Source organism: Eucyclogobius newberryi, unplaced genomic scaffold (genome assembly GCF_026437365.1).
Source record: "Eucyclogobius newberryi isolate DKJ021-1_F unplaced genomic scaffold, fEucNew1.0.hap1 SCAF_18, whole genome shotgun sequence".
NCBI lineage: Eukaryota > Metazoa > Chordata > Actinopteri > Gobiiformes > Gobiidae > Eucyclogobius > Eucyclogobius newberryi.
In genome coordinates, this window is record NW_027315812.1 from 6,595,812 (window position 1) to 6,615,463 (window position 19,652).

The 19,652-nt window shown below is 42.2% G+C and overlaps 1 protein-coding gene across 1 annotated transcript in view; it reads left to right on the plus strand.

Moving 5' to 3' along the window:
- Positions 1-5,823: 5,823 nt before the first annotated feature.
- The window catches only part of cdh10a (cadherin 10, type 2a (T2-cadherin)), a 75,749-nt gene continuing 61,920 nt past the window's right edge, over positions 5,824-19,652 (plus strand). Inside the window, exon 1 of the mRNA XM_072450419.1 lies at positions 5,824-6,080. Coding sequence (XP_072306520.1) covers positions 5,862-6,080 — 219 coding nt within the window. The 5' untranslated portion in view covers positions 5,824-5,861. The remainder of the gene's footprint in view (positions 6,081-19,652) is intronic.

Sequence of the window (19,652 nt, forward strand, 5' to 3'; positions counted from 1 at the left end):
TTCGTTCTATTGTTTGTTGGTAATAATCTACCTTTTGTGCGCACCTGCCCAGGGACAAGCTCTCCTCTTTCGTAAGATGAATGTATTTGTGCAAAAGAAGAAAAAAAAAACTGCAAAGAAAACATTCAGCTTTCCCCGTCACAATCTCACTCTCTCGCTGTAAATCTGATGTTTGAGATATTTTGTCCCGAGACCCCCCGAAGCTTTCCCCCCTCCACCTCGCGCTCGGTCCGTCAACGTCTTCACAGAAACCCGCCGGCCGTGCGAGAGCTGATTTTTCCACTGGAAGGAATTAAATGAAAAGTATCGACATTACCATGGAAACGGTGCTGTAGGCTTTCGAATGACAACCGCGCTGCAAAGAGTCTCTGTGGCAAATTAGAGCAAAACGATGCACTACAGGCATTCACGTACAACTCGGCAAATATGGCTTCACTAGCAGGGACCACGCCACAACAATGGAGTATGAAAGAGTATTTATTGATAATAACGACGATGGATCGACGATGGAGATTGACGACTGAGATTGAGGATGGATCGACAATGGATTGATGATGGATCGACGATGGATCGACGATGGAGATTGACGACTGAGATTGACGACTGAGATTGACGATGGATCGACGATGGAGATTGACGATTGAGATTGAGGATGGATCGACAATGGATCAACGATGGAGATTGACGATTGAGACTGAAGATGGAGCGACGATGGAGCGACGATGGAGAGCGACGATGGGGATGGTGATGTGTTAAGGTGAAGATGATAGAGACATGGGGTGGGAGGGCGGGGTCGAGAGAGCAGAGACGACAAGAGATGCTGTGAATAGGCCTTATACATAGGGCTTCTGGGTAATTAGAGGTGTGGTTAGAGGTCGAGGCGTGGTCCCGCTCCTGAACCCCCGTTGGCGATTAACATCTCCAACCCCACTTATCGGCACGACTCGGGAGGCACGTAGTTAGCGGAGATTAAGCCCGGATGCCCTGCCAGACACGCCCTTTAACGCGTATGGAAACACCCTAGTGCTTCATTTTAGCCCGCGATTTGTAGATTTGTATTCCGGCAGGCAAATTAATTTCATTCATCACCCTCAAAATTGTCAAAGTTTACAGACTGTGAAAACCCATCAAAGCGATTTACAGTTCTTTCCCCTCATTTTGTTCGTTTATTTGATCACATTTGCGACGGCGGTTTTTTAGATCCGATAATTGCGGAGACGTTTCCAGCAGCTGTCGCGGCGCACGCGGAACAAGCCGTACCCCCGAAGAAAGAACGCGTGTTTTTTCTGTGTGTGTGTGTGTTTTGCACCTGTTCATTACGGCGCGGCGCAGTTGCGGGGAGGCGGCTTCTGTCACCGTGTCAATATTGGATTTAAGATAACAAAAAAGCTGTAGTGGAACTCTGCAATGAAAAGAATCGCAAATTACAAAGTGGCGGTGCATTGATTCGGTTTGTTGTGAGAATACTTGTATCCTCGAGGAGCCAATAGACTTAAATTAAACCTGAATAGACATTTTATATATATATATATATATATATATATATATATATATATATATATATATATATATATATATATATATATATATGTTTATATGTTAACCCAAATTACATTCTGATCTTTTAGAGAAGACAAACTGCCCGAAAAGTAAAGTAAATGTTTTTCTTCTCTGCATCCAGGAACAGGAAATCTATAGAGTGCCTGGAGGTTAACCTTTAAAGCAGAAAGCAGAGACTGTGAAAACTTGCTGTGTGTATTCTTCTTTGTTTCTTTGTTTTTCCGATATGTCTTTGTCACAGGCGAGAAAAACAACCTCTCCCGGGACATGTCTGCTTTAGTTAATTGATCTGGCGCTGTCGAATTTGGAGCCGTGAGGCAAAAGATCCAACTTCTTCTCGAGGTGAATTTGGTGATACGCCGTCGATGTCGTGGGCCGCTGTATCGATACATCGCCAGGAGTCCTTGTTGGTTTAATTTCCCGAATTATTTTCTGACCGCACTAGAATTTAGTTGTTTGTTTAAGGAAAGAAAAATGTCAAATGCTTTCTCGTAAACAAGTTTCGACTGTTTTGATGATTAAAATGGGTGTGGTTCATTTTGCAGTAAATTTCAAGTAAATTTTATGTCATGCACTTTTCACAATTCAAAGTGCTTTACATAGAATTGAAAAAAATGCATACAAGTTACACATTTGCAGTGAATACAGAGTAATTTCAAATCAATTAATACATATTACATACATTTACTGATAAATTAGATATAGGCAATGCTAAAAAGATGAGATTTTATTTTAGACTTCAAAATATTAAGCCTCATCTCAAAACCTAGATCTTCTGGAAGAGAGTTCCACATATTGGAACATAGAAAGAAAAAGAGGCTTCACCATGTTTGGTTTGAACATTAGGCACCACTAAAAGAGCAGCACCAGCTGATCTCAGGGGCCGACAGGGCTCATAAGGAGTCAGCAGGTCTGCCTCTATCATTTAGTGATTTGTGGACCAATAAGTAAATTTAATTCTGAGAAGTTCATTATATGAGGGGCTGGAAGTGCAACATTTATAATCCTGGGGTAAAGTGCTGTGGCATTTTGTATTATTGTAGCTGCCGGATTGAGGCCTTTACAATAGTCCAGTCTTCTAGAAATAAATGCATAGGCAAACTTTTCAAAATCTTGTCAGAATATAAAGTCACTGAAGCACGAAATGTTTTTAAAGCAATAAAAGGCAGACCTTCTCATAATTTCAATATGGTTATTAAATCTCAAGTTACAGTCGAGAGTGACCCCAAGACTCTTCACTTTGTCCTCGCATGTGAAGGACGGAGCATTCAGCGTTTCACACAGTTTGTCTGTCTTTAGCTGAACCAAAAACAATAACCCCGCTTTTGTCCTCACATAACATTAAAATGATGACACATCCACAGCTGTACTTGTGTCCAATAATGCACCGATGATTCAAGACATCCTCTCCTTGTGTGTTGTCTATATTATATTGTCTGTATTGTGTATTGTGTATAGTAGAAAAAGCTTCAGTTGTAGTCATCTGGACTCAGTTTGAAAAAATAGACGTTTCGACTCTCATCCAAGAGTCATTGTCAATAAAAGAATTTAGATCGAGAACTCCGATATTAATACTGTTCTGTGGTAAGACCCGCCCATTGGGAGGAGCCTTCCTGAAGTAGAAAGAGTTGTTTGTTTCAACAGAAACTTCCCCCTTGTATCTACCGAGCCTATTCAGAATCTTAATGGGCTATTAGAAACCTCTTTGTCTTTGTGAGACCCTGGCTCAACCACCCTGAGTACCTGATTAGCATCTAAATGCCCTGGTCCTCTACCTTTCCAGGGGTTCAGAATCCCATTATAAATAACAGGAAGATGAAACCTTAGCCCTCCATTTCTGTTTAGAGAAGGTCTTTCTTTTTTAACAAAAATAGCGTCCTTGACTCCTCTTTCAAACCATCTTTTCTCCTGCTTAAAACCTTCACCTCACCGTCTTCAAACGAGTGATTAGAGGCTTCAAGATGGAGATGCACGGCACTCTGAGGTCCTGAACTTGTATTTCTTCTGTGCTGATAAAGCCTCTTGTGTAGAGGCTGTTTTGTCTCACCTATGTACCGTTCTTTACAGCTTTCTTCACTGCATTGGATCGAATAAACTACATTGCTCTGTTTTTGAGTCGGCAACTTGTCCTTAGGGTGAACCAGTTTTTGTCTTAAAGTGTTTCCTGGTTTAAAATAAACAGGGACTTCGTGTTGTCTAAAAATTCTCTGCAGTTTTTCAGACAGGCCAGACACATAAGGGATAGAAACACCCTTCCTTCTCTGTTCAGTTTCCCTTTTCTCCTGCTTCTTGGTTCTCTTCACTCTGTTGAGAGCCCAAGCGGGGTAACCACAGGCTGAGAGGGCATTTCGGACATGTTTTTCCTCTTTCTTCTTGCCCTCTGTGCTGGTGGGCACACCTTGAGCTCTGTGTTGTAAGGTTCTGATCACACCCAGCTTGTGCTGTAGTGGGTGGTTGGAACCAAAGAGCAGATACTGGTCCGTGTGTGTAGGTTTCCTATATACTTCTATTTGGAGTTAATTATATAATAGATTCAATAGCCTAGATTTGACAGCAAAGTTATATTTTATTTGATATTTAATTTTTATTTTTCACACCAATGATTGCGGGCCGGCCCTCTGCTACTTGCCTGGAGTCGAATATGGCCCTCGGAGGAAAAGAATTGCCCGCCCCTGTTTTACCGGCCTCCCAACTCATCTGTACGTCGTTAAGAACTTTAACAAGAGCTGTCTCTGTTCTGTGATTGGCTCTAAACCCTGATTGAAAGGGGTCAAGAGGATTATCATCAGTCAGATAATGGACAACTCGTATAAAAAACACTGTTTCAATTATTTTTTTCGCTAAACGGCAGCTTTGATATGGCCCTATAATTATTAAGTACAGAAATGTCCAAATCAGGTTTTTTACGAGTGGTTTGATCAGTGCAACCTTTAGAGCCTTAGGAAAAACACTAATGAGGTATTTACAAACCGTAGAATGTGTTTTTGTAGGTCGTGGTTTGAAAACTATTGATGTATTGTTATATCATGAGCAATATATCGATAATGGCATGTCATTTATTGTATCGTGAGCCGTACATCGTGTATCGCATTGAATCGTGAGGGACCCTGTGATTCCCAGCTCTAGACTTTACGCCCCCCAATCCCGGTTTGCATTCTTTTGTGGGTTTTGTTCTTGAATATCTGCAAAACTCTCGAGCCAACAAAGATCAAAACTGTCTGTAACCTTGGCGTTATCTAGAAATATCGGCCTTTAGTCGATTCATCGGCCAGTTGTGTTTCAGTTTACTAAATGTTGTATTTATTGACTTGGAGTGAGTGAGTTGAATATTTGTACTTAAAAATACACTAGTCCAAGTACTTTGTCACATAGATTAATGTTTTTGGGTAAACTGTCAACTGGCGGTGGTCTTGTGAGTGCAGTTTGGGACAGATTCACGGTCATATCGTGGAGATGCCACGGTTGTTACACCACTTTTTCATTTTCTCGACTAATTACTCACTCAATAGTTGATCAAGAATTAGTTTTGTCAACCCAAACACCCAGTGCCTGGAAAAAAAAAAGGTCTTGATATAAGGAATCCTACTTGATCATAACATCACAAGGCCCGTTTTGTTTCGTCAGTTTGTAAATTACTGTAAATTTGTGGCAAAAAATATGTCAGTAAAAGGTTGATAGTCCTACTGACGACAAGTGTAGGCGAATCATTCAAACCTAGGTAAACAATTGACAACAAAGCACATCATACTCTCTCACAAAAGCAGTGAATTACTTGAGGGACCGTCTTGTGCGACGTCAAACTTCAATGTCCTCACAAAACCGGGGGAGTTTGAAAAGTAATTCCGGCCACTCTCGACGCAGACGTGCCCACAGCATCTTTTCAAACAAACTCGTGACATCTGGAGGTGACTCGGTAATCATCTCTCCAGTTATTTTGCGGGTTTCGAATGCAACCACTCATTTTGTCTGGCTGTTTCCATGAGCACCAAACACATCAGTGACAGTTGCCGTTCGCTGATGGCGTAATGGGCCTCAATCTGACGGAAAACAAGCAAACGTGTTGCCTTAAACGACTCTCGTATAGCGCGTGATTTTACAAGGCTTTGTTTTGGATGTAATTTGAAAGTCTCAAGTGAAAGTACCATTGAAGGCGGCTTTTGTGTTTTTTCCCTTTCTTGCAGGGATCTGAGCAGCGTCGGCGAACGGAATACAATGCCCAGTTTGGAAGACAGCGCCGGTTATTCCAAACTTGTCCTCGTCATTTAAAAACCGGCCGGACAATCTTTCGACAAAGGGATACAATGGCGACCAACCGGCTCCTCTTCCTGCTCCTTTTGCTTCTTTTTTGCGTCCCACGTCCCAGCAGGTCCCTACCGTTCAACCCAGGGAATAATATTGGGAATCTTTTTGGGATTTCGGACAGTGAGAAAATCCTGCACCGCTCCAAACGTGGATGGATGTGGAATCAGTTTTTCCTGTTGGAGGAATACGGCGGCACTGACCATCAATACGTCGGGAAGGTAGGCAAACGTATTCTAAATGAATGTGGTAGTTTAGAAGTGGTAGTAGTTTATGAGGGTGCACAATAACATTTGGTGCCATCGGGCTAAGCTATGCGTGCATACATCCAAAACTCAACGAGATATCACCAAAGAAGCTAAACTGAGCTTTTAATGTATCAAATTAATGGAAACTTGTTTTTTTTTCTCCCATCATTTATAACCAGGCTTTTAGATAGGATTTGAAAACGCGGCTTTTGTCCGGGGGTACGGGGGCCGACTAGGTGAAAAAACTAGTAGCTTCGGCATTCTCCGGACCACGGCTCGGCAGCCAATCAAGAGCCATCAGCGCACAGCATGCACATTTTCACTTGTAAACAGTAAACTGTCATGGAGGACTATTGTCAAATGCTTCCCGGCCCGATTTAATGATAATATTCCCTTTTTTTCTAAGATTTATTCATAAAATGGCCGTCCCTGCACTCGAAAATGCCCGTCCACATTTTAAAATACCTTGTCCTAAATACGGGAAGACGGACGTCTATCTGAAAGCCTGTTGGTAACTTGTGGCCTTTCAGATGTTTGATTAAGGTTTATGAATACACCTCATTAATATGCAAACACATCTTATACACAGGAAGTGAATGGTCACGTGTGTCGTTTTGTGAGTTTATGATGTAAATGAGAAGTGTTGAATTCAGGTGTGTATATTACTCAGGCTAAATATGTATAAAAACTTAAGAGTGAACGAGCTCGCATCACCACAAACCTGATTCGTACTTGACCCTCCTGTTGTTCCTTCTGCTAATAATATTCCACAGTGCGGCGTAAAACATATACACGTAGCTCCGTAGAGAATGTTCAGAGGTGCAGTACGTGTTAAACCTTCTGTTTCCATGGAATTGTGCCCTGGACTTTCCACTTCCAGAGTTACAAACGGCCTTTAAGAGGACATCTTTTGATTGATTTTCCGGCCGTGACTACATACACCGAAAATACGTATTCAGAATTTTCATGTGACTATATTCCGGTGCAGTTACTCTTTCGTTTGGTGTTCAGAATATAATTGCGTTTATAAAATCAGAGGAATACGGTATTTGAAAACACAAGTTAGGCTTCAAACTGAACAGGATTTGAGAGAAATAGAAAACACATGTGCATGTTTTTTTCCTTCTCAATTTATGCATTTATTTTTCATTTATTTCTACAGTGGAATGAGAGAACCTTTAGTTTTTATTGGTACACTGTCAAATGCAAAAAAAACAAATAAAACATGATATAAGAATAAAATGTAAAGAAAACCTCCAATAACCTGTGATAAAGCTTCTCTTATCTTATAAATGCACAACAGTGAAACAAAAAGCAGATTTGATGTCATGCTTTTACACTACACTACACCACCAGTGCTCCGATTACAAAGTAACAGAATACAATACAAATACATGTTCTTGCAGGTGTTCAGTGTTCTGTAACTAAATACATTTTCAAAGTATTCTTCCTTTTACTGACCGGGCATAACCTTCAGAACAAACCATTTAGAGTGTTGATTTTGACATTATACTTAACTGTGATTGGTTGGATCCATCACTGAGCGGAGCAGGTGGAAAGAAGCAATGAATCACAATGTACCGTACTTTTCAGGCGACGCAGCGCTCCTGAAGAAAAGCTGCTCCAATTGACAAAGAAACAAGAAAATGTACATATATACGGGCTGCACCGGTCAATAAGCCGAGATATTTACATACTATGTACTATATGTACTATATGTAGCCGGCTGTCTTTTGAACTGGGGCTCTAATTAGACTCATTTCTCAGTAAATGTGGATGGATTGTAATAAAACACACAGCATTTTGAAGCTTAACAAACAGAAAACACTTTATCTGTCCCTACTGTCCCCTCTGTCTCCTCTGTCTCTACTGTCCCCTCTGTCTCTACTGTCCCCTCTGTCTCTACTGTCCCCTCTGTCCCTACTGTCCCCTCTGTCCTTGATGACTCTGTTTGAGCTGTTTTACTTGTGTCTGTGTCTCACATTTGGTTCATCTGCTCCTGAGCTTGTACTTAGAGAGTGAGTGTTACGTTGTGACTTGAGATATTTACACAGAAATATGTTCCATGGTCGTTATGCACATGTCGTCTTTTGACCCGTGAGTCAGGTCGGGCCAAGAAAGTCTCATTTCACTGCAGCAGGTTCTAAAGTGCAGACCGCCCTATATTGCATGTTCCACGTGTGGAGTTTCGCCACGTCTAGATTCACTTCATCATTAGACTCATATCTCGGTGAATGTGAGTCTGATTGATTTGAAGCTTAAAATAAAGTGACCACTGTCCACTGTTGTCTTCTTCTACAGTGTGTCAAATGCTAGAGTGCCCCCTGCTGGCCGTCAGCCAGTAAATTAACCACACCGTTGTATGGGCCACAGGGTTCAAAGCGTGGGAAAAAAAGTTGCGGCTTAAAGTCGGAAAAGTACGGTAAGCTCTGCAGAAAACAGCTTTAACCTTAACAAAACAACAAAAGCAAAGCTAAATCTGCTTATGAGGCCTTCTCAACACTCCAAAAAAAGTAGTTCCTTCAAACACCTCTCATTTACTTAAGCTGTTGCGTTGCTGAAGTTTGCTCTGCGGCATCTCTGCTCCTGCTCCTTTCTAGATCAGAGCTGGTCCTGTCGCCTCACCTGTCCTGTCCCGTGACAGACGCACTGCACCCATCAGCCCCTCCGAAACCAAATGAGGTGCCTTTAGACAGCCAATTTTCTCTGAGGAAGGCACGCTTTCATCGCCGGCTCATCTGCGCCGTAAACAAGTGTCTGAGGTTGAGTAGTTGGGAGCGTGACAACTTTCCTCAGCCAAAAAAGACATCATCCGAACATTGTTAAAAGAAAACGGATGAAAGAGGCAACCCTGTCAATCCGAAAGGCCGCGCACAAGTGATTGTTGTGTTGCGTGATGAAACAATGCCAACTTTAAAAGGAGAAAATCCATTGATATGCAACGATCGTGACTTTCAATGCTGCAAATTCTTGCAGCTCATTCAGTTCGTTACTTGTTTTCACAACTATTAAAAGAGTATTTCTGTAACATGATGTAATGCGAACGTAATGTAGCTTTTCCAACAAGAGACATTTGGCAAACAGTGTCATTATCTCGTCGTTGGGGCTGTGTCATTGTTGGCTTTAAACAGCTACTTCAACGGGGCAATAAATACGCGGCGCGACAATCGCTTTTAAGTTAGAACGACACGAGGCCAAACAAAGCTGTGTGATGCAGCTCATATCCAGTCACGGTCCGCAGTGTGCACGTAAAAGCTGCAGCCAAACGAATAATGTGATTCAATCCTCGATGTAATCATCCTAATCGGCCGTAAAAGTGTAATCGCAGAGTAGATGCGATGCGGCTGAATATCTGGCGGGGAAGTTTGGGCAAAACAGACAATAAGCCATTATCCATCGATCTGCATCCAGTTAAAAATACAATGTTCTCAAGTAAACGTGTGCAGATTTTCACAGCACGAGTGAAAAGAAAGCCTTTGATAAACAAAAGTGAAAGTTAATCCATGTGAGACTCGACTGCAGTCTGGTTCATCTGTTTGTTTGGTTTGGGTTTTAATGTGAACAGCTGTTGGAAAGAAACACTAAAAGAGAAATGTCAAACTACTGTGTTTTTTAGGAGGAGCCATTAAAGAAGTAAAATGATTCAAACATTAAAAAAATGAGATTCTGCAGAATATTGGTCATTCATTTAGATATTTTGGTTAACATCAAAACTGGGACTAAACTGGGACTAAACCTAGAACTACACCAAGGCTAGATCAAGGACTAAAACAGGACCAGACAAAATCTACATTAGGGCCAAACCAGGACCAAACCAGGACTTAACTAGGACCAAACCAGGGCCAAACCAGGACCAAACCAGGGCCAAACCAGGGCCAAACCAGGACCAAACCAGGACCAAACCAGGGCCAAACCAGGGCCAAACCAGGACCAAACCAGGACCAAACCAGGACCAAACCAGGGCCAAACCAGGGCCAAACCAGGACCAAACCAGGACCAAACCAGGACCAAACCAGGGCCAAACCAGGACCAAACCAGGGCCAAACCAGGGCCAAACCAGGGCCAAACCAGGACCAAACCAGGACTAAACTAGGACCAAACCAGGGCCAAACCAGGACCAAACCAGGACTAAACTAGTACCAAACCAGGGCCAAACCAAGTGTGAACGCACCAAACCAAGTGTGAACGCACCCAAAAAAAACGCACTATTCAGGTACCAGTATTAATATTTTTAAAACTCAAATGACACCCATCATTTAGTGTGCTTGCAAATAATAATTGTTTACATATGGTAGTGTTAAACTCAAGTAGGACTAAAAGTATGACGTCTACAACGAGAAGTTCAAGTTTATTGAAAAGTTACTCAGGTGAAATGTAACCGAGTACTACCCTCCTCGTATATTTGTAGGATAATGAAATCCAAGCTAAAGCAAAGCAAGGTGTGGCACCAAAAAGGACTTCTTTACCTCGACACGTGGCAAACTGCAATTTGAAAGTCCCATCATTAAAAACAGAACGCCAAACTAATTATACAGAGCTGCCGCAGTGAGATGTCAGCTTCTTGAGCATTGCGGTTTCCCGGCTTTGACACTTTGATGTTCGCTGGCACCAAATTCAGTGGCATGACAGCAATTACATCCACCCGCCCGGCACACTCTCCTTGTGTCTCATATCATTTACCATTAAAGTGTCAGGAAAACATGCGGCCATAATGAATTAGAGAAAAGGTGGAAAAACAGGGCCGATCGACGCGTGCCAAGTAATTCCCCGTCGAGAAATATAGGCCGATATTTTAGCGTCTGATGAATAAGCAAATTGAAAGTGACACGTTTAGATTAAAAGTGTTTCGCGTGTCAAGGGAAAAATATTGATTCGAAAGCTCTTTTATGGGCAAAGTCGTGAAAAGGCGCTGATGGCTCGGCGCGCGCAGAACGGCCTTCGACGCGCGGCGGAATATCGTGTTCATTTCCCATTCAATTCAATCAGGGCTCTCCAATCAGGCCACACGTGTCGGCGCAGTCTGTCGTTTCGAGATGATTTTCGTGATTACGGTAATCAAGCTGATGTACAGAGCGAGCGGAGGCACTCGTGTGCTGAGGGGAAAAAAAAGGTTGACAATGTGGAGGAGCGGAGGAGGCTGAAGAGGTTGGAGTGGACGTGGAACGAGCACATATGCATCGCCGCCGCGACCGGGCCGTGACGAGCGAGTTGTTTGTCTGCGCGGTACATTTGTGATGATCAAACGTTAAAGCTGCAAATGTTGACCCCGGTCATTCATTTTTGACAGAGATGCATTTAGTTCTTCGATTCGTCCAACCTCACCACAAAATCTACACAAACCAGGACCAGACGAGGGGCACACCCGGACCAAACTAGGACCAAACCAGGGGTAAACCAGGACCAAACCAGGGGCAAACCAGGGCCAAACTAGGACCAAACCAGGGTCAAACCAGGGTCAAACTAGAGCCAAACTAGGACCGAACCAGGGGTAAACCAGGACCAAACAAGGGCCAAAGCAGGGGCAAACCAGGACCAAACCAGGGGCAAACTAGGGCCAAACTAGGACCAAACCAGGACAAAACCAGGGTCAAACCAGGGCCAAACTAAAGCCAAACCAGGACCAAACCAGGGGCAAACTAGGGCCAAACTAGGACCAAACCAGGACAAAACCAGGGTCAAACCAGGGCCAAACTAAAGCCAAACCAGGACCAAACCAGGGGCAAACTAGGGCCAAACTAGGACTAAACCAGGACCAAACCAGGGCCAAACTAGGGTCAAACCAGGGCCAAACCAGGAGCAAACCAGGGGAAAACTAGGGTCAAACCAGGGCCAAACTAGGACCAAACCAGGACGAAACCAGGGCCAAACTAGAGCCAAACCAGGGGTGAACCAGGGGCAAACCAGGACCAAACCAGGGGCAAACCATTAGCAAACTAGGTCCAAACCAGGGGCAAACCAGGACCAAACTAGGACTAAACCAGGGGTAAACCCGGACTGCCCAAGTCGTTTGTTTGCCCTGCCTCCATCGCGACTTCGCTAGTGCTCTGCTGTGTGGCCTCCTGCTCGTCTCCATGGGGACGCTCTGCTTTTCCCTGATATGTTCCACAGTACGGTATCAAATGTATTCATCAAGCCGTATAATTATGGCTGTACAGAATAAATACGTAGCTTGTAACTTGGCCAAGCGGCGTCACCACCGCTCGTCTCCACGGACAAGTTTAATCATATTCTGTGTATGATTCTGAGCATAGTAATAACACGGGGGGCTCTCCACACTGTGTACCTTCAATAATGGTGTTTAATCTACAACGCAGCAGCTTTATGAGAATATTGGCTGAAAGAGTACGCAGTTTTACCTGTGTGTGCATGTGCAAATTACGGCATTTTCCTGGCTGGATTATTGTTTTGTGCTTATGTTGAACTTTTGGGAGAGACATTTTGCTACAATACTACAAATTATACATACATTATACTAGGACCATGCATTTGGAAAACATGAAATGACCATGTGGTATAACGGCAGTGTCAAGAAGTACAAACGTTTACGACATACTGACAAAAAGAATAGCCATCCCTGCTTCAATTTATTGATTTATTTATTTTCACTTTGTAAAAATAGGTTCAGGTTACTTTATTTGTACCTGTGATTATATTTGTTACATTTATGGAACGATCTTGACAAAGAACTCAAAGAATCAAGAACAACATGAAACAGATCATACTAAGTTTGATTGTTGAGAGAAAGAACCGAAAATCTGTTTGCAATGTCATTTTGTACGTCATTTTACAACAAATATTTATTGTAATGCGTTTTAAAACATCAGTGTGGAACTTTTTTTTGAAAAAGGCAGAAAACGCCTCTTTTCAATTCTTTGTGCAACTGTTTGTCACTGATTTTATATGAATGTATTTTATATGTTATGAAACATTTAAAAATAAATAAAACATACACAAATAAAATATAAATAAAACATAAATAATAAATAAATGCATTAAAAATATATAATCTGAAAGGGTTAGGGTTAATAATAAGGGTTAGGGTTAAAAAATAGAAAAACATTAAAAATCAAATAACAAACAAATAAAACAAAACATAAATAATAAATACATGCATTTAAAAATATATAATAATCTGTAAAGGATGGTTACAAATGAATCTCTAGTGGTATCCTTACACTCGGCTTTAATAAAACTGTACAAAATAAATGCATTTGTGTATGAAATGTTGAGCTGCTTCCATCAATATAAAGTCTACACTGATTTTAAACAACATACATTTCTCCTCAAACTCCCGACAAGGCCTTGAGCCATCGCCGCCTCCGTAATGACTCCTGCAGCGGCCATTTTATGCTTAAACTGTATATTCCCAGTGTCCTCCTGTGCAGTGTGTACCATGTCTAAGTCTGCTGTGTCCATAGTGACAGAGGCTGCCTGTGTGCAGCTGGGGCGTCCTACTTCTGAAAGCACTTGCAACCACCAGCAACACTCTGCAAAAAAGGACCTAATCCCCTTGGAAATTAGTCACGGTAATTGCCTACATTTGAATATATCGTGAAAAAGGGTGAGTTCACAATGTTAGCAGCGAGCATTCTCCACATTTATCAAAAGGAGGCTGTGTTTTTCCTAGATGTTGCTTTTCGCCGAGCGTGTACAAGCATCCGCTGAGCACATTTAAGCCGCTGTATAGTTTAACCTGGCTAACACGCGTAGCAGCAGAGTGAGAAATTCTCGCTTGTGGCTTAAAAAGGAGGGTTAGAGTAATTATTCTGTATCCGTTCGGCTCTCTATTTTGCTATCTCCGCTCTGCAGCAGCGAGCAATGCTTAGCGCGGCGCCTGACAAGAATTGCCAATGATTTCGCCCGCTTTGCCGCTTTGCTTTGCGGACAATTTCTTCAGTGTTTGCGACGAGGCGACTTCGCTCATCAAGGCGCTTCTCTGTGCTGCCTCGACACCTCGGGAGGGTGACCACTGAAGCCTCGAGACGCCGCGCCGCCGCTGACGTTTGATTTGGTAAAGGCTGGAAAGAAAAACACTGCAACTTTCCCGACGCTGCGAGGCTCTGAGGCGTCGTGTGTTTGTTACTCTGCGTTTGGAACGTTTGGTGTAGAAAGATGCTGAAGTGGTTCTAGCGCTGCAGCTAAAGGCTATTTTAGTAAACAAGTAATCTATAGATTCTTTTCTTTGATTTCTTTGATCGAGTAATCAGTTAATTTGTTTGTACATTCAAACAATTTAAGAAACAAATTAAATCATTTGTAAATAGACATTATGGTTCATAGTAATAAACACATAACAAATGAGGAGTTTTTGCTTAAAATAAAACATTTTATTCTGAAGTTTGTGGCCAAAACAGCAACATTCATCAGTCCAAACTGCTCTGTTTGTATATAAAGAATATATAGGACTAAGATAGCTTATAGGAAGCTTTAAAAAAACACTCTTAATAGAAAAACTCTTATAAATAAAACTCTTAAATTAATTAATTAACTTGTTACAGTAGCCTTAAAATAAGGAAAAAAAAATTGTAAACTTTATGTTGAGTGAGACCAGTGACACCTGGTGTTTTGAGCCGTCACACCCTTGAACTCTACATTTTGTCATTTTGCGGCATTAGCTCCGTGTGCTGTTCACTTTAGCCTCCGTGTCATCGCCTCGTCATCGCAGACTTCCGGTTTCATTCTCGTGGATGTATCGGCTGTTTCAAAGCACAACAGAGGAGAGAGCGGCGTATTTTAAACTCACGAGTGTGACTGGGAAGCAGAGTTTGTTGTGTGAAAGAGCACAGAGGAACAAGAGCATGAAACAGAACGATGGAAGGCGGGGCGAAAACACAGAGTTACAGCTCGTGCTCTTTCACACAACAAAACTCTCCCCAGTCAAACTCCTGAGTTTAAAACACGCCGCTCTCTTTGTTGAGCTTTAGCTGCTGCAGGTCTGAGCGGAACAAGCTCCGTGCGAAACGAAACGTGCTACAAGTCGTTCCATGCGTCACAGATTCACATGTTTTTAATTAAATATGTAAATTAGACGAATCATCGAGGCAATAAAATAATCATCCAAGCGTTCTTGTAATCGGATTACTCCATTTACTCGAGTAATGGTTGCAGCCCATTTAGTCCATTTAGTTCTTCGATTCGTCCAACCTCACCACAAAATCTGCGCAAACTAGGGCCAAACCAGGGCCAAACCGGGGCCAAACCGGGACTATTCTAGGACCACACCAGGGCCAAACCGGGGTCAAACCAGGGCCAAACAAGAGGCAAACAAAGGGCCAAACTGGGCCAAAACCGGGGCCAAACCGGGGCCAAACCGGGACAAAACCTGGGCCAAACTAAGACCAAACCAGGGCCAAACCGGGACTATTCCAGGACCACACCAGGGCCAAACAAAGGGCCAAACCGGTGCCAAACCGGGACTAAACCGGGACTATACCAGGACCACACCAGGGCCAAACAAGAGGCAAACAAAGGGCCAAACCAGGGGCTAAGTGGTTCTAAGCGACTGGCGATGTTCACAGTGCGTGGTTAAGTCTTGGTTTGTTCTGGTCCAGGCCTGGTTTAGTGCTGGACGTTGCTGGGTTTATTTACACGACTGAGAACTGGAGATCAAAGGATGACTACATGCTCTACAGAACATATAATTGTATTTGTTCATGTGTGTGTGCACCAGGGATAAGTCTGAACAGAAATTGGCTCAAGCTGAGAATAATAAATGAGATGAATAGAACAGCACCACATACTAGAGTTACACACGAGTGTCAGAGTCAGAACAGTTTATCGATAGAATCTCAACACATATTTAAACAGAATCTGACATTTCGGTTTGAATTAGTTCATTGACTTTTGTTCCTTGACCTTTAGTTTGAAAATGTGGCTTGTTGAATTTGATCAGACACACATAAATTAAGACATTCAAAGAGCTTTACATCAAGGAACTACTCACACATTCACTCACCAGTCGTGCCCAAGGACACAACGGCAGTATTCACCCGCGGGAGCTGGAATCGCACCGCCAACTATGTGGGCCAGTGGCTCAACCAAGGATGTTTATGCCGAGAGCGGGATTTTCGGCTCAGAAGACGACCATTTTGCAAACCGAGCTGACCACAGTGATTCCAAAAGTCAATCACTCGTTCAAAATGTCTTGAAACATTCGCATATGCACCAAGAATCAACCACGAATAACTACTTTCTGACAAAAAAATAACGCGCTCAAGGCTTATTGTGCTAATTTCACTGTGAGAAATTAACATAGAACACATTATTTTATCCCAAAAATTAACAAAACACTTGGATCAATGACAAACGAGATTTAATTGCACCGTAAAAGAGTCTTCAAAAACCCCCAAAATGGCCCCATTAAAGCTACAGCCGTCGCATGTATCGCACAAAACCAAATCCACCAGTATCCAGTGCTCCGAGTCTATAATTAGGACGAGTATAAATGACTGCGAGTACTTGGGCTTGTTTCGGCGTCTGAGTGAGTCATTCGCTGCGCCGCTACGGGCCGTTTGCCATTTGAATCCGGCTCAATTTGACACAAAAAAAAAAAAACTGCAGGGCAAAAACGGCGAACCAGATTACAGTTTGTGTGTGCGGTGCAAAGCGGCGTCCGCGGGGCTCCGGGTACCAGCCGCGAGCGCTACTTCTGCTTTAGCACGCCAAACGCTACGTATACGGTGCAGCGTAGTAGCTTTAGCACACCGGCGTCTTCAGTACCGTCGCTGTCCAGCCATAATGTCGCTTCAAACATGTTTACCACGTATGGAAATGCAGCTAAATAGATTAATACGTCTTTACATCATGTTTATTACAAAAAGAACATCAAGGACATGATTTCAAAATGTTCCGCTTTATTGGCTTTTTTAATCAACCGATGGCGTTCGAATGCTTCACGACGAAGATATTTGATTGCGTCTTGAATGAGGCAAAGAGCGTGCGTTTGGGTGGAAATGATGAGTAGAGCGGCACGTTTTTGAGCAGAAATTGCGATTATGATGATGATTTGATTAGTGAAGAGACTTTGAATAGATACATTTTTAAAAATCAGGATGCAGTTCACGAGGCACATCTTAAACACGGCCATGAGCAGTAATAAAAGGTTTAAACTTTAAGCTTGACCTATTTTAGACATAAAGAGATGGGATATTTGTTGTTGTCTGTAGTAGGATGATATATTCACGTCATTGTGTGTATATATATATATATATATATATATATATATTCAGTCAAAGTATTTAGTATAAGTTTATTTTTACAGACAAGTTCCTGCTTTGTGATTTTTGTTCCGACATTGGCAATAAAATTCTTCGTAGAAACAGGAAGAAAACAAGAAAGAACACGTTTTGTATTCTGTAAACTTAAATACAGTCTTTATTCTGAGTCAAAAGAAAACAAAATGCATCATTAAATATACGTACAGCTCTTGGGACAAATGTGAATTAGAGCATATTCAAATCTGAATAATTGTGTCCATTGTTTTTCAAATGTGTCTTTTTTTAGGTCCTGAGGTTATTTGTTCCATTGTGTGTACGACTGTTATGATATTAGTCCTGTGAATACTTCAGTCGAATACTTTACTGTGGAACATCCCACCCAAAGTCATGACCCTCCACCAAAACAGCTACGTCACCTTTAATACTTGACTTTTGTGATTTGAGATTTTTGGTTGGGCTTGGCTTGAAAATTAAACCATTAAAATAAATAATAAAATGAGACTTTTATGTTGTAAAATGGAGGGAAAAAAAGACAATTTCTTACAAATATATCAATATATTTTAGTATATTTTCCAATCCATCTATATTTGACAAAAAGATAATTAGTCAAACGGTCAAATGTTAATATACTTTAGGATATGTTTTAATACTCCACACAGACATTCAAAACTAGGCCATTACTGCAGATGTTACATAGAGTAATTATACCTACACTTATATACAGCGTCCCCGCGGGGATCAAATGCAAAATAACTCCACTTCACGCACCTGGGCGAGTCCGCTGCTGCTGCTGCTTCTTCTTTTTTTCATTTTTCTTTTTATGAGAGGAGCAATTTCACTTTTAGACGGCGCGCTCTCTCTTAATAACCCCGTCAAAGCTGCTTACCGCTGCACATTCGCCTCCTTATTTGCACTTATTCTTACTAAGAAAGCTATATGCGGCTACGGGGACGAGAAGTTTACCCACGCGAGCATGTAGACACCGGGGTAATTAGCAAAAGTGCATGAGGTAAGGTCTAGGAGGGCAAAACACGGGCGTGGAGATATGTAAATAGATGACACGGGGTCCTCCCTACACTGTAAAAAGTCCATTATAAAGTCCATTATGCAGCTGGCGGCTCACTTTGATGCTTTGTCATTTGTTGTTTTTGTAGGTGGCTGCATTTTAACGGATTAACAACCAAGACTGAGGGATATGGTAATAAACGTGAGGGTGTGGAGAGTAATCAAAAGAATTTATTATCGCGCAATGGCGTAGAGCGGCAGGAACGGAGCGGCGTCGTTAGAATATACGGTAAACATAGCTTTGGGTTTCCACAGCCCAATATTGTGTTATTTTACATTAGAAGTCATTTGATTGCAGTATATTGACATCTTCAGTTAGGAATAACAAGGGCTTTCATTGCATAATGGAACATTTGCCTTGAACTTTCTAAATGATCACATTAAAGGACACACATTACTCTAAATCTACTTTTTTGAGATTGTGATCGTGTTATAACGTTGTCCCCTTGTCAAAAACACACCTCTAAAAAGCATATTCCAATAATCCTGTGGACACGGTTCTCTTGCTCAAAAAACCCTCACAAAACACTCAAACGTCCCAGATATGTAACGTCAAAAGGTATAAGACAGAGCAAATTTCTCCTCGTTGTACAGTTTAGACAGTTGAAAACGGTGCGTGAAAATGTATGTTTTGACTCAGTGACATTCCTGGAGTTGTATTTACAGTAGATTCATTTGCAATTGTTTAATTATTGTGGTTAAATCGTCAAATCGTTCAAATTCGCCAGATTTGTTGACGTCGGAGGTAGAGATCCAGAGGTCTCCTGTGCTGTTTTTAAGTCCATAAACCATTACCGTGTTTGTTTCTCTGTTTGTTTTTCTTCTTCAACTCACAATACGTGTCAACCCTGAAAAGACTACAAGTGCTCTTCTGTGTTTTTAAAGCTTCAACATTCATTCTCATCATTAATTCCAATAGCTGCTTTCCCCTGACGCGTACAGAGAACAGCTGCATGGCTTTCCCGTTTTCCATACACATTTTGTACGTGTAATCTCTTAGTCTTTGCTGCAGTTCTTCTTCCCGTGCCGCTCGAGTCGCGACGCGTGCCCGTATCTGTCACCGCCGCCGCCGCCGCCGTCGCCGCGAACACGACGCATTCCAAAGCAAGTCGGCCACTCCAGGAGCCTTTATTCCCGAGAAGATTGCAGGTTTAAAAAGCCAATTTGAATGCATCAGATTCGCCGCGTTTCCACTATTATCGCGCTGTCACTCATTCTCAATGGCGGTAGAATAACCCACTAATATCGCCGCGCACTACACAA